This window comes from Galeopterus variegatus, unplaced genomic scaffold, assembly GCF_000696425.1.
Source record: "Galeopterus variegatus unplaced genomic scaffold, G_variegatus-3.0.2 Scaffold7423, whole genome shotgun sequence".
NCBI classification, from domain to species: Eukaryota; Metazoa; Chordata; class Mammalia; order Dermoptera; family Cynocephalidae; genus Galeopterus; species Galeopterus variegatus.
In genome coordinates, this window is record NW_007733534.1 from 1,088 (window position 1) to 27,577 (window position 26,490).

General features: G+C 37.1%; 1 protein-coding gene across 1 annotated transcript in view; it reads right to left on the reverse strand.

Moving 5' to 3' along the window:
* Positions 1-954: 954 nt before the first annotated feature.
* The window catches only part of LOC103607438 (vacuolar protein sorting-associated protein 8 homolog), a gene marked incomplete at its 3' end in the record, with an annotated part of 93,216 nt that continues 67,680 nt past the window's right edge, over positions 955-26,490 (reverse strand). Inside the window, exons 16-19 of the mRNA XM_008591947.1 lie at positions 13,354-13,501; positions 9,029-9,118; positions 4,942-4,984; positions 955-1,058 (exon numbers count right to left, since the gene is read on the reverse strand). Coding sequence (XP_008590169.1) covers positions 955-1,058; positions 4,942-4,984; positions 9,029-9,118; positions 13,354-13,501 — 385 coding nt within the window. The remainder of the gene's footprint in view (positions 1,059-4,941; positions 4,985-9,028; positions 9,119-13,353; positions 13,502-26,490) is intronic.

Genomic DNA, 26,490 nt, shown 5'->3' on the forward strand with positions numbered 1-26,490 from the left:
TACCCATCTCATAAGAACAGAAAGCATACCAAGATTTATTATTTTCATTGTAACATGTATGGCTTAAACATATATGAAAAATTAACCCTGCTTCCTATTTGAAAAACCAGGGCAGCAGAAAAAGACCAGGCAGTGTCAAGCCAGAGGCTTGAGTCCTGAGTCCTAAGAGGCAGGTAGAGAGAAGTTAAGGCATATGATAATATAGTTTTACTTCTTTAAACTACTGCAGAATTTGGCTGTCAAATCACATTTCATTCCCTTAGCTTCTGCCTTCATTGCTATAACTCTCACTTGCACCACACTCAACTATACTTCCTTCAGTTTTGTTTTCCTCCTTTATACAGTCTGAGATCTGTTATAGCACTGATTCCAACCTTGGCTGCCATTGGAATTCAGTAGGAATCTTTAAAACGTACTGATAACTGGCTCCTAGCCCCCGATATTTTAATTTAAGTGATGTTGATACAGCCTGAGCAACGGGATTTTTCAAAGCTCTCCAGGTGATTCTAATGTGCAACCAAGGTTGGGAACTACTGTGTAATAGCCTCCTTTGTCCTTTTTTCAGCTTTCTCTGACTCCCTTGAGGGCTATCCTCCAGTTCTTTGTGCTCACTTTCATCCACAGGGAATAGAAGAGATGATAAATGACGACATATCCATAGTACCACCACATAAAATATACAAAATCTCAGTCCAAGGACAACAGCAACATCTAGTACTCATGCACCTTAAGTTTTGCAGCACAGCCAAATCCAAGAATATAAAGCCTTTTGTGAGAACAAAGAGGCCACATGCTCCTCATAATATCTTCAGGAGTCTTATACTCCTGGGAACACTAAAAAGTGATTAAAATCCAGTTGAATTAAACTCAGGTGGCTAAAAGAACAGTGGAAACAATTAATTCCTAGTCTCTAACCAGAACAGGATTTAAAATGTCTAATAGTCATTCTCTTACCTCTCGTTGCTGCTGGTTCAAATTATGTGAATTTCTCTGGCAAAGAGCAATTGTTTCTACCATGGTATCTTCAATATCCTTTAATGAGGGATCCTCTTTGGTATCTAGATTCAGAAAAAGTACAAACATCACCTAAGGATATATTACCAATAATCTCAGAGTTTCTGTGAAAAATCAAATTCTTTTTCTTCTTTGTGTAGCCTTAGTTTTCTATCATCTAATCATCCATAAGACCTGATACCAAGGTTTGGGAGATTAAAAACCAGACAATTCTGTGCAATAGGAGTTTTCCATTTAAATGTTTAATATTCACAGTACATATAAAGCACATCATACTTAGCATTTCAATATGCTTTAGCTATGAAAAATCCCCAATCATCTGTTTGTGGATTAGTTATGAGAGAGATTACTCTTCATCTTTCTTGCTCTACATCTTTTCCTCTGCCTATTTCTTAGATGTAGGTATTTCCCCACGATACTATTTTAGGCCCTTTTCTCTTCTCATTTTTCAATGATTTCAGCCACTCTTTTAGTTTCAACTCTCGTGTCTTTCCTAATAACTTTAAAATATACATCTCCAGACTTTATTACATTCATAATCTGCAGATTAAATTTTCTAATGAACCTAGGACATCTATCTCCACATGGATGTTCTGGCAAGCATTTTGAACTTGATATGTGCAAAATCCAACTTATTTTTCTCATTTCAAACCTGTTCCTTTCCCTACATTTCCAAACTAAGTTAATAAAACAATCATCTTTAAGTCAACCAGTGTGGAGGGTATTAACATTAATAAAGCACATGTATTTTACAGGGCCTAACTTTTTAGAATTGCACATAGAAATGTTAAGGTTGGGAAAGACAGAAAACTTTCGCTGGGTTAGATAAAGAATTGTAACACAGCAAAATTGCTGGCTCTAAGGGCAGATGTCATTAGTATAGCTAAACCTAATGATTGTTGCCATGACAATTATCTTACTGTTCCTTTTGTAACCACCTATGTTCCTTTTCTGTAACTTTCTTGCCTGGAGAATAAATACTGAGAGAAAACCCTAGTTCGGGGTTATTTCCCAAGGAATGCTTCTCTCTTGAGGGTTCCTGGGAATTAACCCCTTCAGGGCCTCTCAGTAGTCAGAAGAAATGGACTTTGAGTAGTCCTTTGCATCTCTGTCACCCTGGGGGTGAGGTGACAAACCAGTTTATAAATCTTCATCATTGATGCTTTCCTCTCCTTCACACTACACATTCAAGTAAATAGTTAATTTTGTTAATTCTCCTCTGTATTCTCATATGCCCACTACTTTTACTCTGGTGAAGCTCTTCATCACCTCATCTGTGCTATAAAAACAGCCTTAAATTGAACTTTTGACTTCCAAATCTTGCTTATCTCATTCACTTTTATACTGTCACTAGGGTTTTCTTAAACGTGCGTTCAAACAGATCACTCCCCTCCATAAAAACCATCAAAGATTCTCAATTCTTAAAAATAGAGTGTGAGGAAGCCTCTGACCCTTAAACAGAGTAAAGATTCAGGCTCATCTCACCTATGTCACCAGATTATTTCATACTCTCTGAGGTTACTAGCGAGGCACTTCCATGCTCACATAGTCCTCAGCCTAGGAGGTCATTTCCCTGCTGTTGTCTATCAAACTCCTATTCACCGTTCCAGTCTTACTTCAAAGGTCACGTCCACTACAAAACTCTCCCTGATTAATGGGTTATAAACAGTCCCCTAATTTTCCACACTCCTTTTGTTATTGTATCTTTTATAACACTCCACTCTAGTTGCATTCAAAGTTTTTATTTACATATCTGTCTCTTTCATGAGACTGTAGTTCTTTAGGGGAAGGGTGGCTGTGTTTTAGTCATCTGTGTATAACCATAGGAATTAAACATAATGTCTTGCAATTAGCAAATCCTCCAAAATTCTTAAGCATTCTGTCAAAACTGAATCTGAAAGTAGATGGCAGACATGAGACTATTATTGGAAAACTTATCATCACTGGAATTCAAAAAACTGGCTTTCTAGAAATACCACAGGCAAATCATTGCAGTGATTTTAAGGAAATACTCTTATTTTTCCCTCAGTCTTCCATGTATTGTCTGCAAAAATTATTCTTATAACACCAAATTTAAAAAGAAAAATGTCACAAAATGCCACAAGCCTGACATAACCAAACTGATCGAACATATACTGACAGTCCAAAAAAAAATTGTCTAGCTGGACTATGAATTCGAAAAGACAATCAAATGATTACTAAGCTTCCAAAAAGATTTAATATAATACCAGATGATCAAGGTACAACACAGACCCTATTGTCTAGGACTTAACCATCAAAAAATATCAGGGTACTTCAAAAAATTCATGGAAAGATTCATATTATCTTTTAATTGTATTTTCCATGAACTTTTTGAAGTACCTGTGTATAGATAAATAATCTACCAAGGATTATAGGGTAAAGGTGTATTAGGTGTGGACCAAGGGGTCCAAGAACTGTGTTTTGAGGTAGGATAATCTAAAAATCACCTATCAAGAAATTTCCTGATCTTCGGAAAGTTTATTTTGAAAATATCACGGAATATGAAATCAAACAACCTGATTAAAAAATGAGTAAAGAACCTGAATAGACATTTCTCCAAAGAAGATAAACAAATTGCCAAAAAGCACATGAAAAGATGCTTGATATCACAAATCATTAGAGAAATGCAAATCAAAACCACAATGAGCTACCACCTCACACCCATTAGGATGGTTACTATCAAAAAAAAGAAAAGAATTGCTGGCAAGGAAAAAAATGGAACCCTTGTGCATTGTTGGTGGGAATGTAAAATGATGTAGCCACTATTGACAAGAGTATGGCAGCTGGCAGTTTGTCAACAAATTAAAAATAAAATTACTACTTGAGACAAGCAGTCCCACTTCTGGGGCATATACCCAGAAGAATTCAGAGCAGGATCTTGAAGAGATATTGTACACCCATATTCATAGGAGGCTTATTTGCAATAGCCAAAATGTGGAAGCAACCCAAGAATCCATCAGAGAATGAATAGATAAACAAAATGTTGTATATACAGACAATGGAATATTATTCAGCTTTAAATAGGAGGGAAATGCTGACATGCGCTACAACATTTATGAACCTTATGCTAAGTGAAATAAGCCAGTCACAAAAGGACAAGCACTTTAGATTTCACTCACATGAGGTACTTAATCAAATTCAGACAAAGAATTGTGGAAAGAGAAAACAGAATGACAGAAAGTAGAATGGTGGTTGTCAGGGACTGGGGGAAAGGGGAAATGGAGAGTTGTTGCTTAATGGGTACAGATTTTCTGTTTGGGGAGATGAAAAACTTTGGAGATGGATGCTCGTGATGTATGACAATGAAAATATACTTAATACCACTCAACTGTACACTTAAAAATGGTTAACATGGTCAATTTTACATTATGTATATTTTACCACAATTAAAAAAAAAATAACTTTTTTAAATGTCAAGGAACATGACAGAAATTTTATAACTATCTGTGACAAAACATTCAAGTTTTACTACTTTAGGCTAAAATTGTATAAATTCAGTATAGAAACATTGGCTGTTACTTATGGTTAGAAGCCCTGATTTGCTGCTGTTCAGCACATTACAGTAATTTTTAGGATGTTAGTTATGTACCTCATTTACACATAACCAAAACATAAGTACAGAAATATAACCAAAAAGATAATCAACAGCAGTGAACGGTACCTAATTTTTTGTACATTTAACTCCACTGACAATTAGCATTACACAGCCACAATAGTTTACATGATTTCCTGTTACGAACCCTCAATAACTAGCTAAAATTTGGATTTATGTTAAAGTGGATAAATAGCAATTATGCAGATGGACCAATGTAAGTACTATTTAGTAAATGCAGTTTATTAAAAAACTTCTTTTAAAACATGGGGTACACAGAGGAAAAAAATTATAAATTACACTCAAGAACTTACTTTCACCTTGACGTGTTATCTCTTGAAGTTTGCTTTGTAATCTCTAGGAGGTAAAAAGAATACAGGAGGTAAAAGAAACACTTCATATTTCTATCCACCAAATATTTGAATTAATATGTTTTAAAGGTAAAACCCCAAGAAACAACAAGGTGATTAAGAATGGTCTCTCTCTGTCATTCAGAACTGAATACTTACATATATAGAAAGCATAGCTATCAGCATGGGAAGGGACTCAAAAGATCAAGTATCACTTACTCTGTCCCACCTCCTCTTCTATTACACCACCACATACTCATCACTGATATTCTTTAGGCACAGTCATGAGGATTAGAATTTATCTGTGCTTTGGATAGGGAATAAAATTCACACTGGTTCTGAGAAAAAGAGGTAGGTTGGGTGGGAATAAAAAGAACATGACAAATTCATCCCCACAGGATAGGGCACAGCTATAGGTGTGATATTGCCTAAATATGTGGTTGCAGTGTCCACTGCTCTACTGAAATCCAGATCCTCACACACCCTTAACTGACATTCCAAAGGCTTCTTAATGTACATTGAAGCCACCGCCAATATACACCTTCTACCCCAAATTTGCTCCTTTTCTTGAGGTCCCTTATAAACTAAATAATCTTATAAGCTAAAATCATCAACTACTCCCTCTCATTCACTTCATACCATGATCAATAGCAGTCTTTATGAAACAAACAACATCATGTCAGTTCCTTGCTTGAAAACCTTTTAGTTGAGCCATGTGACAAGAGGATCAATCATAATTCTTCAGTGTGTCATTCAAAAACTGTCAAATCTGGACCTAGCCTTCGTTTCTAGCCTGACCTCGCTATACATTGTACGACTGAGCCTAGTAAAGCTGCTGGCACTCTTCTAGCAGTTCATGCTCCTTTGTATTCCCAATCCCTTGCAAATGATGGCCTTATTCCCTAGGAGGGTCTCCTGCTTTTCCTTCTCCCATCCATGCCAGGAGTATTTCTACTTATTCCTTAAAACGGTTCATGGTATCTTCAACAAATAAATTGCAAGGGAAAAAAAAAGATGTATAAGGGTTATTTACAGATTAAAAGAGATTAAGAGCCTACACAAAGCCTCTGTGGGGTATTCTTCCTGGCCTGTTTTAGAATCATATGGCTAGACAGAAGCCAATATGAAGCATTTTTTGATATAAATAGAACATCTATATTCCTATCTAGATGACAATATTTTTAAAAACTGATATACCATTTCACACCCATCAGGATGGCTACTATAAAAAAAAAAGTTTAAAATAAGTGTTAGTGAGGATGTGGAGAAATTGGAATCTTTGTGTATTGCTGGTGGGGAAGTTAAATGGCATAGCTGCTATGAAAAACAGTATGGCAGTTCCTTAAAAATTTAGAAATAGAATTACTATTTGATCCAGCAACCCCACTTCCGGGTATATGCCAAGAACTGAAAGCAGAGACTCGAAAAGATATTTGTGCACTCACAATAGACAAAGGTGGAAGCAACCCAACTGTCCACTGAAGGATGAATGGGTAAACAAAATACAGTATATATTAGGTCGTATGAGAACCCTTTTGGCCGCGCCCCATCATGGCACTGGCTACCCTTCTCTTCCGCCTTCTCCTTCCCACCGGCGCCACAATACCTTCCCGCCGGCGCGAATCGCATGCCAATCAGCCCGGACTCCCTGCGCCCGGCCCCTTAGCAACGCAATCCATCCAATCCCTGAACGCCCTTTGTCCTCAGCAAACCTAGCAGCTCTCTTCTAACCCTATAAAAGCAGACGTGCCCGCTGAATAAAAAACCTCCGGCGAGCTGCCTTGTGTTTGTGTCTCATCCTTTAACTGGTGCTGAATTTTATTCCTTTCAGAATATACATATAATAAATATTATTCCGCCTTAAAAAGGAAGGAAATTCTGACATGTGCTATAACATGGAAGAACCTTAAAGACATGATGCTAAGTGAAATAAGCCAGATACAAAAGGACAAAAAGGCTAGCTAATGTTAAAAAGACTGAGAATAACAAATGCTGATGAAGATGCAGAGAAAGGGGAACCCTCCTACACTGTTGGTGGTACTGTAAAATGGTGTAGCCATTATGGAAAATGGTTTGGAGGTTCCTCAACTTCAGATACAACTCCCACATGACCCAGCTCTCCCACTGCTGGGTATATACCCAAAGGAATGGAAATCATCATTTGAAGGGATACCTATAATCCCAAGTTTATGCAGCGCTATTTACAATAGCCAAGAATTGGAACCAGCCTAAATGCCCACTATCGGATGAGTGGATAAGGAAAATGTGCTATATTTTTACAATGGAATACTACTCTGCTATAAAAAAGAATGAAATACTGCCATTTGAAGCAACATGGATGAACTTAGAGAAAATTATGTTAAGAGAAATTAGCCAAGCACAGAAAGAAATACCGCATGGTCTCACTTACACGTGGGAGCTAATAAAAATAAATAAACAAACAAATAAATGGGAAAAAAAAAAAAGCACAACAATCACAGTAATTCCTTGAACTTGTTAAGAGAAGAGAACCGAACTGATGTTGCCCGGGGTGGGAAAGGGAGAAATTAGTAAAGGGCCACAAAAATCAACTACATTGTATAATGATGAATTTTTAAAAATTAATTTTTTTAAAAAAGGACAAATACTGTATGATTCCAGTTATGTGAGGTACCTATATTAGCCAATCATAGAATCAGAAAGCAGAATGGTGGTTGCCAGGGACAGGGGTGGGAAAGACAGAGAATGTGGAATAATTTTTTAATGGGTCCAGAGTTTCAGGCTGGAATGTTGAAAATGTTCTGGAGATGGAGGGTGGTCATGGTTGCACAACAATGTAACTATACTTAATGCCACTGAACTGTACAGTTGTCCCTCAGTATCTGAGGGGGATTGGTTCCAGGATCCCCCTTGGATACCAAAATCCATGGACACTCAAGTCCCTCATATAAAACGGCATACTATTTGCATATAACCTATGGATGTCCTCCTGTATACTTTAAATCATCGCTAGATTACTTATAATACCCATTACATTGTAAATGTTATGTAAACAGTGTCATACTGTATTTTTTAATTTATATTATTTTTTATTGATATATTGTTAATTTTTATTTTTATTTTTGTCAAACACTCAGTTGAATCCTGGATGAAGAAGACATGGATACAGAGGGCCAACTGTACACTTAAAAATGGTTAAAATGATAAATTTTATGCTATATATTTTTAACAATTTTTTTTAATGGAAAGAAGATTTTTTTTAAAAAAAGTGATAGAACAACAAGTACTGGTGAGAAATGAGGAGAAAACCAGAACTCTTACACATTGTTTGTGGGAGTGTAAAATGGTACAACCACTTCAGACAGACGCTAACAATTTCTTATAAAACTGTTCTATGACCCAGCAATTCTGCTCCTTGGTATTTACTCAAGGGAAATGAAATAATTTGTGTACAAAAAGACTTGTACAAGAATGATCATTGCAGCATTATTCATCATAGCCAAAAACTAGAAATAGCCCAGGTGTCCATCAACAGGAGAATGGATAAACAATCTGTGGTATACTGGCACAATTACAGACTACTCAGCAATAAAAGGAATGAACTACTGATACATGCAATAACAGAGACAAATCCCAAAAACATTATGCTGAGTGAAAGAAGAATTACAAAAAAGAGGACCTACTGGATGGTGAAAAAAAAATCCCAGAAGTACAGTTTTCTCTGGCGGTGGGTAGGAGGGTGGAAAGACGGCAGTGAGCACTGACTGGGAACTAGAGTGAGAGAACTTGCTGGAGTCAAGGTAATGATCTCTATATTGTTAGAGACTTGGGTTACACTGTGTATGCATTTTTCAAAAACTCATCAAATGGTACATTTAAGATGTGTTTTTTTGTTATATGTAGATTTTACCTTTTAAAAAAAAGGACCACAAAGAAATATATTAAATTCTAGTCAATGATATGCATAATAAAAATATTCAGGGTTGTCTACAACTTACATTGAAACATAAAAAATTAAGATGGATAGAGAGATAGATGGAAATATGACAAAACAAATGTAGTAAAATGTTACCTGCAGCATTATTAAGAAGGCACCGTGAATATCTCCTTTCTTTTCCAACAGGTAAGCAGTAACTTCATGAAGCTGATACTTTTGAGTAATCTAGGAAAAAAGAGAAGATAAATATTTTTGCCCACAAATCTTATTTGTGGAGTAGGAAGATCTCATTGAGGATTTTAAAAAAGAACCCACGTGATAAATAACGAATTCATACTTTAGTAGTATGCTACTTTCCCACATAAGTTGCAAATATTTGATTTTCTAATCTTATACTGGCTCATCTGGCAGTTCTCATTAGAATAAATTCATTCATTTTTTCACTTATTTATTTAAAAAAAATTGTTACACACCTGAATGAGATATATCCCCCAGAGAAAAGATAACACATATATATAAACAGTAACAATATGAACTAAAAATTATTCAAGTGTAATTATACCCAAAATATTTAGAACAAAATGACAATTAAAATACAAATACAAAAATGACAAAAAAAATCAACTTGTGAGATCTTAATAAAAATTAATAAACTAAAAATTTCTAATTAGTAAAAAAAGAAATACCAGTTAAGCAAAGAAGATTAAAAAAAAGAAAAAAGTACAGAAAATGACAAAACAAACAATAGAGAAACAACAGAGAGGTTTAACAAACTCCAGTGCAGGTTCTCTGCAAAGATTAACAAAGTAAAAAAAACAAAAACAAACTTTCTTAGAAGTAAGAAAAAAACAGAGGCACAAATAATACATTAACAGGTTAATGAATCAAAGGAGAAAAACGTGATCTTCTCAATAAATACAGGAAAAGCATTTGGTAAAATGTAGCACCCATTCATGACAAAGATAAAAAACAAAACAAAACACTCTTACCCAAACTGGGAACAGAATTTTCTTAACTTAATGTAAGTTATCTATCAAAATCCTACAATAAATACCATATTTAAAGTAAAATATTAGGGCTGGCCCGTGGCTCACTTGGCAGAGCGTGGTGCTGACAACACCAAGTCAAGGGTTAAGATCCCCATACTGGTCATCTTTTAAAAAAAGATAAAAAATAATAATAATAAATAAAAAGTAAAGTAAAATATTAGATATATTCCCTTTTAAATCAAGAATACCACCAGAGAGCACACTATCACTGCTTCTATTCAACAATACGCTAGAGATCCTATACATTTCATAAGAGAAAGAAAAAAATTATAAAATTGAAATGAAAAAAACAAAACTGCCATTATTCTTAGAAAAAATTATTGTCACAAAAAATCTAGAAACTATTTGAACTAAAAAAGAATTCAGCTTGGTTGCTAGAAACAAAACAATGTTCAAAAATTAATAACTGCCCCTGCCACCCTGGGACCCCACCCGGGTCCTGAGACATGGAGCCAGGGTAAGCCAAACCCAGCTGCAACCAGGTAAAAAGCACACCAAAAACACAGTTTCCACGTGGGTAGCCCACCATAGCCACTGCAGTTGCCACGTCTGCCACAAAAGCAACTAGTTGCCATAGCAGTAGTCACAGCCACTGTGCAGATGGCATGCCAGACACTCAACTGCATTGACACAAAAAGAGTTACCAGCAGACACCAAAAAAAAAGAGAGAGAGAGAGAGATCCTCTGTCTCCACAAAGCACACTCCAGAGTAATAGAAGAAGCATCTGTTATATGATAATAGTGGGGGACCTAAACACATCTCTCTCAGTACTAGACAAATCATCTAGGCAACAAATCAACAGAGAAACAGGGAAACAATCTATCAGAAGGAGGGAACAAATCTATGGTTATTAGAGGGGGGAGAGGGAGTAGAATAGGGAGAGATTGGATAAGGGGCATAAAGAATAAGTATGATTTGTATAATGAATATGCTAATAAAATAATAATTTAAAAAGTTCATGGGGAAGAATTAGTAACATTCTAATACAGCAGCAGCAATCAATAAAAAAAAATGTCACTTCAAAAAATTTCCTATAGCAGCAGCAATCAATTAAAAAAAATGTCACTTCAAAAAATTTCTTTGTACAATGTTAACAAAAACTATAAAATATCTAGGAACAAATTTAAGAAAATATGTGCAAGAAACTTACATAAAAGTTATAAAACTACCAAAGAGCATAAAAGGCATTTTTACAAGGCAACCATATTCTTGAATGTAAAGAATCAATACCACAGATATGTCAATTCTCCTTGACTTAATCTATAATAAACCCAATGTATTTTTTAAATCAAAATTCCAGAAGTTTTTTTTTTTTCGTAAAGGAACTTGACAATGTGATCCCTAATTTTATGTGGAATAGTAAGAGGACAAAAGTAGACAAAGCATTTTAAAGAAAAAGAATGAGAAAGGAGGTCTCTTTTTCCAAATAATAAATCTATTATAAAGTCACATTAATTAAAACATGTGGTACAGGTATAGGGAAAGAAAAATAACTGAAAGAACAGAACAGAACCCACAAACAGATCCACATACATTTAGGTTTTTGGTATATAGTGTATGGCATTGAAAATCAGTGAGGAAAGGATAATAAGATGCCGCATGGACCATTAGCCATCATGTCAAAAAAATGATATAAATCCCTCTCTTTCTTGATCAGCCTGCAAAACTAAATTCCTGATGGATTAAAAGCCTAAATGTAAGAAGCTAAACTATAAAACTCATAAGAGAATACCTTTATACCATCAAAATAGGAAAAGAAATAATATACACATACACATACGCCTTAAAAGAAAAGACTGATAAATTAAAATAGAAGTCATAAAAACCAACTTAAAAGATGTGCCATAATAGATCAAAAGAAGGCATCTCCAACACAAAATCAGCAAAGGATTAGCGATCCAGAAATTAGAAAAAACTTCTAGAATTCAATAAGAGAAGGGCAAAAACTCAATGAAAAAAGGGGCAAATAATACAAATAGATAATTCAGAGAAAAGAAAATCTGAAGGATCATTAAACATATGGAAAGATGTTCACTGTCATGAGTAATCAATGATACCCATCACACTGACAAAAATTAAGAAGTCTAAAAATATTAGGAATCGGCAAGGATGTGGAAAATAACAAATATCAAACTGCTGATAAGAACACAAACACTTAAGAAATTAAGTTGGCAATGTTAGTAGAATTATGCTACTTTATTGTCTAAACAATTCCAATTCCAGGTGTATTTCTTAGAAAAACTTCACATAAGCACATAAGAAGATAGGTACTATACCAGGATGTATACTATAGCATTGTTTATAATAGCAAAAGATTGGAAACAACCTAAATGTCTATCAACAGGGAAATAAACAAACTGGCATATTATTTACGACCATTAAAATCAATAAAGTAGATCTACATGTATAAATATTGATTAATTAAAAAAAAAACATTTAGTAAAAAAAGTAATTTGCAATAGGATATGTACTGTATGATATCATTAATACACATTTAAAAAACATAAAACTGTATCATGTATTTTATAAGTATATAAATATATAGGAAAAATTAAAAACAGGGATTGTAAGGATAAACACCAGCTCAAACTGGTGATGTCTTCAGGGGACACAGAGAAGAGATAAAGAGTGCTTTATTTTTAAAACAAACCAAAAACAAGACAACAATGATCTGAAGCCAGTATGGCAAAATGTTAATAACTATAAAATTGAGTTGGTGGGTATTACGTATGTATTTGACATTCAACACATTTCTATGTATTTGGTATATTTCAGAATTAAAGATTTTTTAAAGTTTGTGGGCAGTTCAGGACGTGGATGCATAAAATAGTTTACTGTTTCAAGAATGCTGATAGCAAAGGAAAAGAGATACAATAGCAGCTTAAAAAATAAATTTTAAATGGGGAACACACTAGCTTCTTACAGTAGACTACAATATGTGTGTGTATACATTTTCATTTGGAAACAGGAGAAAACAAGGGAAGGTAATCAAGGCAATGAGTGTGCTAAAGCTAGTGGTTTGCAATTTAGCTTAAGTTTTATGGCACAACAGGACTATTTAATCATCAGTCTACAAACAAGAATGTGGTCTTTTCCTTTCAATATTTCTACTGTGTTCCTTTTCCTAGGTTTATTGTGTTGGATACAATTTCTATAAAGTTCGATTAATAACAATGATGGGCATCTACTGTTTCTGACTTTAAACAGAATAAATAGAGAAGCAGTTTATCATAGCAATTAAGAGCATTCACTATGGAGTCAGACTATCTGTGTTCAATCTCAGTTGCTACCACTTACTAGCTATAAACTTATGCAAGTGACTTCTTATATGAGTTTCCCTTTGCTCATCTGTCAAATAGGGAATGTTTAGGACAAGTTTATTTTTGTCTTTTCTACATTGTTGGTCGTACCTGAATAGTTTCTTCTAGGCGGTAGCACTCAAGGACTTGCAGTGTCTCTATAACTTGGTTTGGGTTGAACTGACACAACAGCTCAATGAACTGCTCTGTAATACAGGGAGATATTTGCAGCAATTCTTGATTTACATGAATACCTTCCCTGAAAACACAAAAGGCAAGAGAATACTAAATTGTAGCATTATTTAATTACATCTACAATTAAAGGCTACAGATAAAAAGTATATTATGTTAAAAACAGAACTACCTTCTGGTCAGGTAAAAATGTGAATTACAAGTCTTAACGTTACTTAGGTTATTCAGGTGAACTGTACTTTACATCACAGGCATTCTAAGTTGTAATGTTTCTCAGTTTACATTGAATAATTAAGGAAATGTTATTCAGTTGAGACACTCCTAAATCACACCAAAAGTTATACTTTGCTCCAAAAGAAACAATTTGATCCATAAGTAACTATATATAATAAACCATCTTCTAGGTTCAGCAACTTTCTCTAGTATACTTCCCTCATAGCACCGATCACACCACATTGTAATTCTTTAATTATCTATCTTCTCCAAAAGACTATAAATTCTGTGAGGGTAGACACCATGTATCTTCTCACTAATGAATTTTTGAACTCAACCAGTGTCTTGCATGTAGTGAGGGCTAATTTTTTTGGTTGCAGTTAAAACAACAAAAAAAGTGATGAATAGTAAGATACACAATATTTTGGGGTTCATTTCCTTTGTATGCCAGCTACTAACAAAGCCTGCTACTCATACTACCTAAACTGAAGCTTTTGAAGTAGAATATTAGTTTCATGATGCTGGGCACTCAACTACCGGTGGCCAAAAGGAACTATTCACAAAATCAACTGTTGCTCACAGGAGAGCTAAATCATCTCTCTAGCTTCAAAAGAAGTCAGTTCCTTCTGAGAGTCCTATTTTCTCTTCAGAATTCCTCACTAAAGCTCCATATATAAAGAACTGGAATAGAGTTAATAAGATACAAACATGATTGCTTGGGAGATGAGACTTCTGAAGAAAGGTTAAGGTAGACAGTCTAAAGCAGCAGTTTCCAGCTTTTCTCATATCATGGCACACAAAAATGGCAATATTTGTATGGCCCACCCGAGTGAAATAAATTGTTCATGGGCGACTCTGGTTGCCCCCAAAGCTAAGAGGACCAGACTCTAAACACACCTATGACCATGTTCAGTGCACTAGTAGCCACAGGGTGAGAGTCTATGGATTCCAGAGAGAACAACTTGAATTTTATAATTATTGTATAAAAGATGGTAAGTAGCACTCTTATTTTTACTAATAAGATGCTTGAGTTACAGAAAGAAGAATTAAATGTAGACAAAGGACATCTTTGCTAACTTATGAGCTTTGTGATACTTAGTCCTGACTAGAGGCTGAGTTACAAACTAAATAAGTTCTGCTGCTTGGGGCTTTCAGTACTTGCTGATGGGCTAATTCAGTATCTCTTCAAATTGGCTGTAAATTCCAAGGATCAAGTTGTCAATTTTTTTTTATTTTAGTAACTCACAACTGCCTTTATTATACAACTTTGTTAAGTGACTGGCTATTCCCTATGTATACCACCACCACCTTAGTTCTTATCATATAACTTGAAAATTATCTAAGTGTCTGTGTTCCCAACTACACTATAAACTCAATGAGAGCAAAGACCATGTTGCATTTATCATTGTTTCCCCAGCACTAGCACAGTCTTGGTAAATGTAAACAGAATTGAACTGAACTGCCTGGAAATAGTGCACTAGACTGCCTTCAAACAGAGGGAAACATAGAAGAGTGAAAATTACAGGGACCAGGGCTATAACGTCAGAGAAAGCTAGAAGTAAATCCTGTCCAAAAGCTCTACATAGAGAAGTTAGAAGATGCAAATGATAAATCCAGGGAAATGGTCTCTGCCCCTAGTTCCTAATACACAGCTCCTAAAACCCTTGGAATTTCCAAAGTGATAAGCATCTTTTTGTATGCCAATGAGATGACTGGGGCTCCCAGATAGCCTCTGAATGAGGGGCTCATTGCCAGGGGAGCCAACCTTGTGATTACAGGGTTGGAACTTTCATTCCCACCCTTTGACCTCCAGAGAGGGGAGAGGAGCTGAAGGTTGAGTTGATCACCAATAGTCAATGATTAATCAATCATGCCTATCTAATGAGGTCTCCAAAAAACCCAAAAGGACAGGGTTTGGAGAGCTTCTGGATAGCTCAACACATGGAGTTTTTGGAGAGCAGTGCATCCGAAGAGGGCACAGAAGCTCTGCACCCCTTTCCACAAACCTTGGCCTATATATCTCTTCCATCTGCCTGCTCATCTGTATCCTTTTGTAATATCCTTTATAATAAACCAGAAAACATAAGTAAGGTGCTTCTCTGAATTGTGTGAGCTACTCTAGCAAACCCAAGAAGGGGGCTGAGGGAACCACAATGTATAGCTAGTCAGTCAGAAGCACAAGACACAACTTGGGACTTGTGATTGGCATCTGAAGTAGGGGGCAGTCCTGTGGGACTCAGCCCTCAACCTATGGGATGCGACACTAACTCCAGGTAGATAGTGTCAAAACTGAGTTAAACTGTAGACAACCAGGTGGTGCCCACTGGAGAATTGCTTTGTTGGTGACCACAGCAGTTTGGTTTTTCCTATCTCTTATCGGAGGGACCAAGTTTGGGGCTCAAGAGAACACTACTAGGTAAAAGAGAATGGGAATGTTAACCAATGTTTCTCCACATTCAGGTAAGACACAGTACTTTCCAAATGTCTATGCCAAATTGTGGGTGTTGTTAATATTTTATCTACATCAGACTTCTGTTACTATGTTTTATAAATGCAAGATTATGGAGCAGATTCTTATTAGACATAAGAATCTACCAATGAATCACAGTACTTAATTCTTTCCAGAGCACTTACTGACAAAATCATTCACAAGAACTGAAGTTTTAAATATGTATCAAATCAAGCAAATCACCCAAATGAAGAGATTTTGATGCATTCGTTTGTGAGGGAAATAATGTGTCTGATGGGATATGATCGGGCAACATCAATATAATCAAATCTTTAATAAATAAGCTGTAGCATTAATGAGTTTACATTTTTTTCTTATTGTTGGTTATCAGTTTTGCACATAAGTATAATTTGTTATTTCCATTTTGCAAAGCTATTTCCGTTAGTCTTCTATTAACTACATGCTTTGCTATATACCCACTACTAACTTTAATGGCTGTCAAAATTGTGTATTTTAGACCTAAACCTTATCTACTCTTTCGGGAATCTCTATTTTAATAACAGCATTGGCTATGAGGATATAAACATTTAAATATATATTAAAAGTGAGAATTTCACAAAGCACACATGCTTTTTTTGTCTATTTTAAAAGAAAGCGTATGTGGGTGTTGTGACATACACACACACCCACATGCCCCAAAATTCAGGTTGGAGAATATATCCACTCTCACTCAGGTTGTAAAAATTATTTTAAATCATAACCTTATACATTTTTTTTGTCTATTTTAAAAGAAAGCGTATGTGGGTGTTGTGACATACACACACACCCACATACCCCAAAATTCAGGTTGGAGAATATATCCACTCTCACTCAGGTTGTAAAAATTATTTTAAATCATAACCTTATACATTGGACCATTTCTGTGGAAGCATAAAAATACATATCACTTTTGAAAAACTTGCATTAAAATGATTCTAAAATTCATATTCTGACTTCCTAATATTTGACAAAGAAAATAAGTATTGCACTAGAACAAAAAAATGCTGGTCTAGTTCTTCTCCCTCACTCTAAAAACTACACAAACAAGCTAGTCTAGATTATTCTTCCATATCTCTCAGGAACAGGATTTCACAATCTCCCTCAGTTCCTTGTTCTGACAATTTAGGGCCATTTCAGCTTAGTCTAAATCCTGTCTACTTGATTTCTCTGCTCAATCCCATTCTCTCCCTCAAGTCATAGATGGAAATGGAAGAAATAGAAGACAGGCAGTTCTGTAATCCTACTATACAGACATTTTAAAAATTAAACAGTTTCAATGGGTGGGGACATGGGGTATAAAAACAATGTCTGGTAATTTGTATCTCATGAATATTCATAATAATAAAAAATAAATTTAAAAATAAGATAAAATAAATAAATGAATAGATAATAAAATTACATAAAATTAAAGTTTCCATAAATGGTTTTAGAAATAATGCTCAGCGATAATTTTACTATAAATAGATTTTATTATAAATCTATTATGATATCCACATAAAATTCTGAACATACATAGAACACAGACTTCTGGTTTTTGGTCTAGCAAGTAAGTAGCTTGGAAGTCATCACTCCCTCCCTCACAAGAAAAAAGCTGAACAAACTGAAAATCGACTCTTTTTAGATCCATTCACGAACTGAGGGCAAAAGCAAACTACTGCCCCCCAAATTAGAGAGAGACAGACAAACTGATACAGAGAATCACAGTTCACTAAAGCAGAAGCTCAGGAGCAGATACTGTGCCTCCCAGTATTGGGGTAGGGAAACTTAAAACTGTACTTGACAAATTGGCAGAGATTTGCTGTGGACAAGCTTGAGAGTTAGAAATTCCAGGGGGGCCAGTCTTGGGAGAGGGTCCCCACACTTTTGTTAGTTTGCCTCCAGGAGGTCTATCAGGTTCTGTGAAGATCAGAGAAAAATCTTGTGTTTTCAGCAGGTGGAAGGGAGAAGTAGCCATTTTGAAATATACCCAGAGCATTTTGTTCTTAACAAGGCATGCTGTGATGGGCTGAATTATAGCCCCTCCCATTCATATGTTGAAGTACTAACCCCCAGTATTTCAGAATGTGACCTTATTTGGAAGTAGTCTTTGCAGATATAATTAGTTAAGTTAGGATGAGGTCACAGTGGAGTAAGGTGGGACCTTAATCCAATATAACCAGTATCCTTATGAGAAGGGAAAATTTGGATACATACACACAGAGGGAGAACACCATGTGAAAAAAAATGAAGATTGAGATTGGTGTGATGTTTCTACAAGTCAGGAAATGCCAAAGACTGCGAACAATCCACCAGAAGCTAGGGGACAGGCATGGAACAGATCTCCCTCATAGCCCTCAGAAGGAACTAACCCAGTAAACAACTTGATTTCATACTTCCAGCCTCCAGGAATGTGAGACAATAATTTTCTGTTGTTTAAGCCCCTCAGTTTATGGTGTTTTGTTAAGGTAGTCCTAGCAAACTAAAACACCTGCCCTCAAGGGAAATTATTTTAAAAGAAACTGACTGACTTGGGGGAATCAAAATACCTAATTCTATCCCACTATAGCCTTCTACATGGAGAAGGAGGATAACAATTATATCAGACTTCTTTTCATAAAACATACAAGGAAGAAGAAAATAAATTGAAAAATTTAAAGTGTTAGAGGGGAAAAAACACCAATCTAGAATTCTGTATCCAGCAAAATTATCTCTCAAAAGTGAAGGAGACATCGGCAAGATGGCCTACTAGAGGTACCTAGTGCTTGTTCGCTCAACAAAAAAGGACCAAACAACAAATACACAACTGCATTTTGACCACAGTGACAAAAAGAGAGTGCAAGAGTATAGCAAGGGACTGAAGGAAATTCTGTGGAGCACAGAGACTCAGGATGGCAGCATAGAGGAGAGAAGAAAACAGCTTGCCTCCACTACCCCATTCCCCCAGTGGGGATCAGCTCAGAACTAGGAGCTCTAGTTCTAGTTACCTCTCCATGTGAGGAAAAGGTAAATAAGAGGCCCTGGAGGCCTCCATCACTACTGTGGACAACCTCAGTCTTTGCTACTGTAGAATAATGCAGTCCTCACAGGCTCTGAGCCCAGCTTAGGGAGCTGCCTGAAATTCACACGGCTGCACTATTCCAGAGAAGGAGCTCACATTGTGTCCCACCACTGTGGGGGCAAGCTGTTACTGCACTGCATCATCTTGAAACTGGAGCCAGAGCTGCTAGAGTGTGTCCTGCTGGGGGGGTGGGCAGTAGATACTGTATCCTCCATGCCTGAGGCTCTGCCATCACTGCACCATGCTTGCAGAACAAGTCAGTGTGTCATTCTTCAGCCAAGATGCTGCAGCTCCCTACCCCATGGGGACAAGCTACCTGTAAGGCATTTCATCTCCCCCATCCCTGGTGCCATTGTACTCTGCCTCCCAGCTACTTGGAGCCTAGGCCCAGCAGAGCACCCACACCCCCAGTTCCCTAGTCAATGTTGTACCCTGCCCTCCAGGGAATGAGGGCGAGCCCAGCAAAGCAGCAATGCCCCCAATTGCCTGAGCTAATGTGGCACCCTGTCCCCCAGGGGCTTACAGCCTTACCTGAGCCATGCTGCTCTCCCCTCTGGGCCAAACAGCTATAGTTCCCTGCCTCCCCTAGATATAGACTTATGGACTAGCTCTCTGGAGTGTGGGCTGCTGAGGCACCCTGCCTCCCTGGGGAATGAAGTCATTGATGTACTGCTCCTGCCCCGCAAAGCCCAAGCCACTACTGCACACTGCCATTCTAGGGTCCTTGTTGTTGCTTCACCTGGCCTTGCCAAGCTGGGGCCACAGCTGTGTCTGGTAACCCCAGCGTCCAGGGTCAACACTACATGGTACCTCCTCTCCTGGCATCTGAGTTAACAGTGTGCCCTGTTGGTTCTGGGACCTAAATTGCAGTTGTGCCCTGCTCCCCATGCCCAAACCTCTGGAATACCCCGTATTCTCTGGATCCATGCCAGTGCTGTGCCCTGAATTCCAGGATCAGAATCACAGCTACATCTCTGCCCCTTGGACCCAAGCAACTGGAAAGTCACAGTCCCTGGCTTTGTGGGAGATCAGCCTCCACCCATGCCTTAGAGAGTGAATCTGCATCCGTAGCTCAGGTGTCACAGTTATTCAGCAAGACACTGAACCTAGGACTCCAGCTCCATGGCCACTATGAGCATCTGTGACCTGCAACACAGCACAGCTGTGGCTTCCCATTAACCATGTCAGACCCAACACCCAGAAGGATACCCTTAGCTAAGACTCCCCACTGTGGGAAACACAAAAACAGGAGGATCCCTAAAGCCCTTGCCACCAAGAACCCTGACAACCTATGCTACCACCATAGCCCACAAATTCCAGCAGCCTAGGCCACTGGGGCACCCACAATCATTGCTGACATTGAGAACAGCTGAAAAAGCTACATAGAGTTTACCAGTTCACTTGGAACCAGAGCCAATGCACCATGCCCAAGCAATACCCTAGGACTGATCTGTTAGGTTGTTGGAAAAACTCAAGATTAAAAATTATTTTGTGCTTATGCAGTGCCTCTGTGGCTAACTGTGCTTATCTACCAGGGCCCCCAGAAGTCAATCCAGTTAATAATCAGCTGCCTGCTCAAGTCATGTGAATTTAGAGAAACCAAAACTTAAAGAGCCTGCCTAACCTGCCTATAAAAAGCCTTTTAAGATCCAGGGTAGGGTCCCAGGATTTCAGAACCTGAGTTCACCTGGGTCCCGCTAGCATAATAAACTTTCTAACTTTCCAAACCCCTGAGTGTCTGGAGCTTCCTTGCTGTGTCCATTCCATAACAAGGTGAAAGTCTTTCCCTATAAAAGCCACTCTATAAATTTCGGAAAGGTGACTGTTCCACCAGATATGTAGACATCAATGCAAGGACACAAGAAACATGAAAAAGTGAGGAAATATGACACTACCTAAAGAACACAATAATTCTCCAGTAACTGACCCCAAAGAAACAGAAATTTATGAACTGCATGCAAAGATATTCAAAATAATGATCTTAATGAAACTCAGTAATATACAATTCAATGAAATTAGGAAAACAATTCATAATCTGAATGAAGAATTCAACAAAGAGATAGCTATCATAAAGAACCAAATAGAAATCTTGGAGCTAAAGAATTCAATGAATAAAATAAAAAAAATACAACTGAGGCTTCAATAGCAGAATAGATAAAGCAGAAGAAAGAAACTGTGAACATGAAGACAGGTCTTTTGAAATAACTCAGTCAGAGGGGAAAAAAAAACAACAACAAAGAATGAAAAAGGATGAAGACAGCCTATGGGACTTAGGAGATACCAGCAAGCAAATAAATATTCAAGAAATTAAAAGCAGAACTACCATATAAACCAGCAATACCTCTTCTGGCTATACACCCTAAAGAAACAAAATCATCACCTCATAAAGATAACCGTACTCTTATGATCATTGCAGCATTATTCAAAACAGCCAAGATATGGAAACAACCCAAATGTCCATTGATAGACAAACCATTAAGAAAATGTGACACAAATATATACAAGGTGTATTAGTCCATTTTGTGTTGCTATAACAAAACACCTGAGACTGGGCAATTTCTAAAGAACAGCGGTTTATTTGGCTTACGATTCTGGGATGGCTGCATCTGTCATGGGCCTCAAGCTGCTTCTACTTATGGTGGAAAGCAGCAGGTACAAGCAGATCACATGGTGAGAGGAAGCAAGAAAGAGAGGACGTGCCAGGGTCTTATAAACAACTAGCTCTCGTGGGAACTAATAGAGCAAGATCTCACTCAGGCCCCCTCCCCCAGGGAGAAGATTAATACATTCATTATGGGATCCATCCCCATGACTCAAACAGCTCCCAAACACCACCACACTGGGGATCAGATTTCCACATGAGTTTTGGCAGGGATAACACATCCAAACTCTATCACAAGGTACTTCAAAAAGTTCATGGAAAACTGGAATTAAAAGATAATACAAATCTTTTCATGAATTTTTTGAAGGCCCCTCATATATACACACATAAATATATAATGAAACATTATTCAGCCTTAAAAAAGAAAGAAATCCTGCCATTTGCCACAACGTGGATGGACCTACAAGACATTATGCTAGGTGAAATAAGCCAGACACAGAAGAAAATTATTGCATAATCTCACTCATATGTAGAATCTTAAAAAAAATAATAATAAATCAAATAAAAAGAATATAACCGGGGTTACCGGGGGCTGAAAAGGGGGAAGAAAATGAAGAGATGTAGATTTAAGGATATGAATTAGCAGAAATGTAGGATAAAAAGTCTAGGGGATTAACATACAATATAAGGACTACAGTTAATACAATTTTATTGTATTAGGGATTTTTGTTAAATAAGTAGATTTTAGATTCTCTTGTCACACACAGGAAAGTAACTACGAAATGATATATTAATTTGTTTCACTACGGTAACCATTTTACTTATCTATGTGTATCCCATAACAACATGTTATAAACCTTAATTATATACAATAAAACTTATTTTAAAAAGTATGACAGGCACAGTTGTTTCACTACGGTAACCATTTTACTTATCTATGTGTATCCCATAACAACATGTTATAAACGTTAATTATATACAATAAAACTTATTTTAAAAAGTATGACAGGCACACTACAAGAAAAAGTGAAGGAGAAATATTTTCTCAGACAAACAAAAATTGAGGAAATGTGTTGCTGGTACAACCTGCCTTGCAAGAAATGTTAAAAAAAAAAATCACAAAGAAGGGAAATGATATAAGTGAAAAACTCGAATCTACGTTAAAAAAGGAAAAACATTAGAGAAGGAATAAACGAAGGTGAAATAAAATCTTTTGTCTTAACTGATTTAACAGACAAGTGTGTTTAAAAGAATACCAACAATGCATTTAGTGATTATAGCTCATGGATAATGAAACAAATGATACCAATGTTATAAGGGATTGTGGGGAAAAATCATACTCTTTTATAAAGTATTACTCATGAAGTGTTATTGTGCTGTTTGTAACTGGACTGGGATTATTTGTACACGTTTATTGCAAACTGAAGGGCAATCAGTTTGCAATAAGAAGAGTTTTTCAGCAATCTAAGAAGAGTTTTTTTAACAAGTATAATTGATATGCCAAAAGAGGAGAAAAAATAGATTTATATAGAATGCTCACTTGAAACAAGGAAAGGCAGAAAAAAGAGAAAGACAAAAAAAGACACAAAGAACAAGGGCAATGAATAAACAGTAACATATATAGAACAGCAGGATTGTAAATGTCACAGAGTACCTTAAAATGTGTCCTTTTCATTGTAAAATAGAAAGATATGAATATTTGAGAAGATTTCTTTAAATAAAAATAAAAGAATTTTTAAAAAATTTAGTACGTAGTCCTTATATGCCAATATTCATTGTTTCAGAAATTTTAAGAGCAAAGAGCAAACTTCCAAAGTACTAACAATTGCTCCCATTTTTATTATTAACTTCAGCAAATTTATGGAAGCAAAAAACATAGTGAACATTAAGCTATCCATGTTTTTATATTCTCTGATCATTCAACCATATATACAGTATGTGTGCATACTATCTAATGGTATATATTTTTCCAGTTTGGCATTATTTTTACATTCACATTGCCACGTTTGCCAATTTGGTATCCAATTAAGATCACATAATTAGTGTTTATTTACCTGTCTTCTCCATACCCTTTTTAAAATAGCTTTTTCTATTATAAATACTAATATGGATATTTTGGTATTAATTATTATTTTATTTCAGAGTATTTCCTTAAAATATGTTTTCCAAGATGGAATCACTGGATCAAAGCGCATGTATAACTTTAAGGTACTTAATAAAACATATAGGTAAGTTGCTTTCAAGAAGACAATGTGATCAAAGAGGGAGGAACAGGTATGCAAAGGGAAGAATGACAATGTCTAGTGTATCCTAGAAAGAAATAGCTCAATACTTCTGAGGAATAAAGGAGAAAACAGAAATGGGAGGATAGAAGAAAATGAAACTGGACAGATAGGCATGAAGTAGATCATAAAGGGCCTTGTACACCATGAACACTAGACTGCACCTTGGGTAATGGGAATTGAAAAGACTATGAGAAAGGGGGCATTATTTGCTTTTTCAAAAATGAAATAGAGGCTAGAGTTCAGGAGAAGAGGAGTAGAGAAGTATGGAGTTCAGGAAGGCAGGAGAAGCCACAATAAGAGAAAAAAAGGACTGCTCCAACTGTTTTGAGCCCTGACCACTTCAAGGCTGGCCCTGGTGAGCACACAAGGCAAGAGCTGGCAAAAACCACTACTGTGCCCTTCATATGAAGTTGCTTGGAGGCTGCAGAAGAGAGAAGGGCCTTGGTGACCCCCACGCCAGCAAAACCACTAACAGGGTTCCCATGGACCCACATAGAAGCAAGGGGCCACAGACAACTGAAAAAAGGAGCCACTCAAAGGCTGATGAGTCATCGCAAGCAACCAGCACATGGCCCATCCCATAGGAAGTGTCTGGAGTGAGGGCAATGGGGGAGACTGGCCCACCAGGGGAACACTGGAGTACAGCATGGACAGCTGATCTGCCCTTCAATCAGCACAAGACCACTCAGAGGAGACTGGTCAGGAATATAGAACTGCAGGGGGTACAGTTTGCTGAAAAGACTCAAGCCCAGACCAGAGTTTCCACACAACCCTCACAAGACCCAGAAGTGCTTATAAGGTGAACAATTAAAATGTGAGCTGCACATGAAGCCTTCCCCTGGGAATCAGCAGGAAAGCAGCAATTTAGCTCAAACACAGGGCTCAAGTGTGGTTCCCTTAAGAAGATCCCCCATTTTAGAAGTAAGCAAAGGACAACAAACTAGTTCTAGTTCAGAGTTTAAGTGGTGGGAATAGCAAATAACCCAACACAGAACTGAAGGAAAAAACAAACCACACAGATCAGAGACAAAGTTCTGATATTAACAGTAAAGGTCTAACACCACCAATGAACACCTATAAAACCCTAAAAGCCCTCCAGGATCCCAAGCCTGGGAGAGGGGAGGGCCAAGGGCCTTAGCCACACACCCCCAATGTCCACATCCAGCCCAGTGACAACCACAGAGATGCCACCGGAAGTGCACCCAGCCCCTGAGCTGGGGGAGTGGGGGGCCAAGGGCCTCAGCCATGCCTCTCCAAAGTCTGCATCCATCCCAGCCATGACCAAGTCGCTGCTAGAAGCTCCCTGGGCTCCCCTGTTGGAATGAGGGGGGTGCCATGGGCCTTGACCATGCATTCCCCTCCCTCCTTCCTCCTCCTCCCACTCTATTCCCCTCCCCTTTCCCCTCTCCCTCTCCCCCGCAACTGCTCCACACATCTTAGAATGTAAAAAAAAAAATCATAATGATAAATAAATTAATTAAAATAAATAATTTTTTAAAATGAAACAGAAAAATTAGGAAGGCTTTTTGGGAAACAAACAAAAGAGACTAGTAGAGGGATGCTGAGTGCTTAAACCTGGGCATTAGGAGTATATTCGAACTCACATAATGAGGGTACTTCAAAAAGTTCATGGAAAAATAGAATTAAAAGATAATATGACTCATTCCATGAACTTTCTGAAGACCGCTTGTATAACAGATAAGAAAGAGGTAGAGTTTACAGATTTTGATGACTGACTGTTTCTGGATGGTATGGTGAAACGATGGAGCAGGAAAGTGAAAACTAGATCATCACTCTTAGGATTTTATTTAAGAGACTTATACTATATAGATGTCCCTTGACTTACAGTGGGTTTACGTCCCAATAAATCCATTGTAAATGGAAAATACTGTAAGTCAAAAATGCGTTTAATACAGCTAACCTACTGAAAAATCATAACTTAGTCTAGCCTACCTTAAATGTGCTCAGAACATTTACATTAGCCTACAGTTAGGCAAAATCATCTAACACAAAGCCTATTTATAATAAAGTGTTGAATATGTCATGTAATTTATTAAATACTGTACTAAAAGTGAAAAACAGAATGGTTGTATGGGTACTCCAAGTATGATTTCTACTGAGAGCATACAGCTTTCATACCACAGTAAAGATGAAAAATCTTAAGTCAAAGGCTGGCCAGTTAGCTCAGGTGGTTAGAGCACAGCCTTATAACAGCGAGGTCATGGGTTCAAATCCCCCTACTGGCCAGCCACCAAAAAAAAAAAATGTAAGTCAAACCATCATAAGCCAGGGACCATCTGTAATTACCTGATTACTAATCTATCTCTTCCATTAGAAGAAGGTAAATTCTCTATAAGGGCCCTGTCTTATTCACCATTTTATCTCCCATGCCTGTCACACTGCTTAGTATGCTGTAGTTACTCAGAAAGTT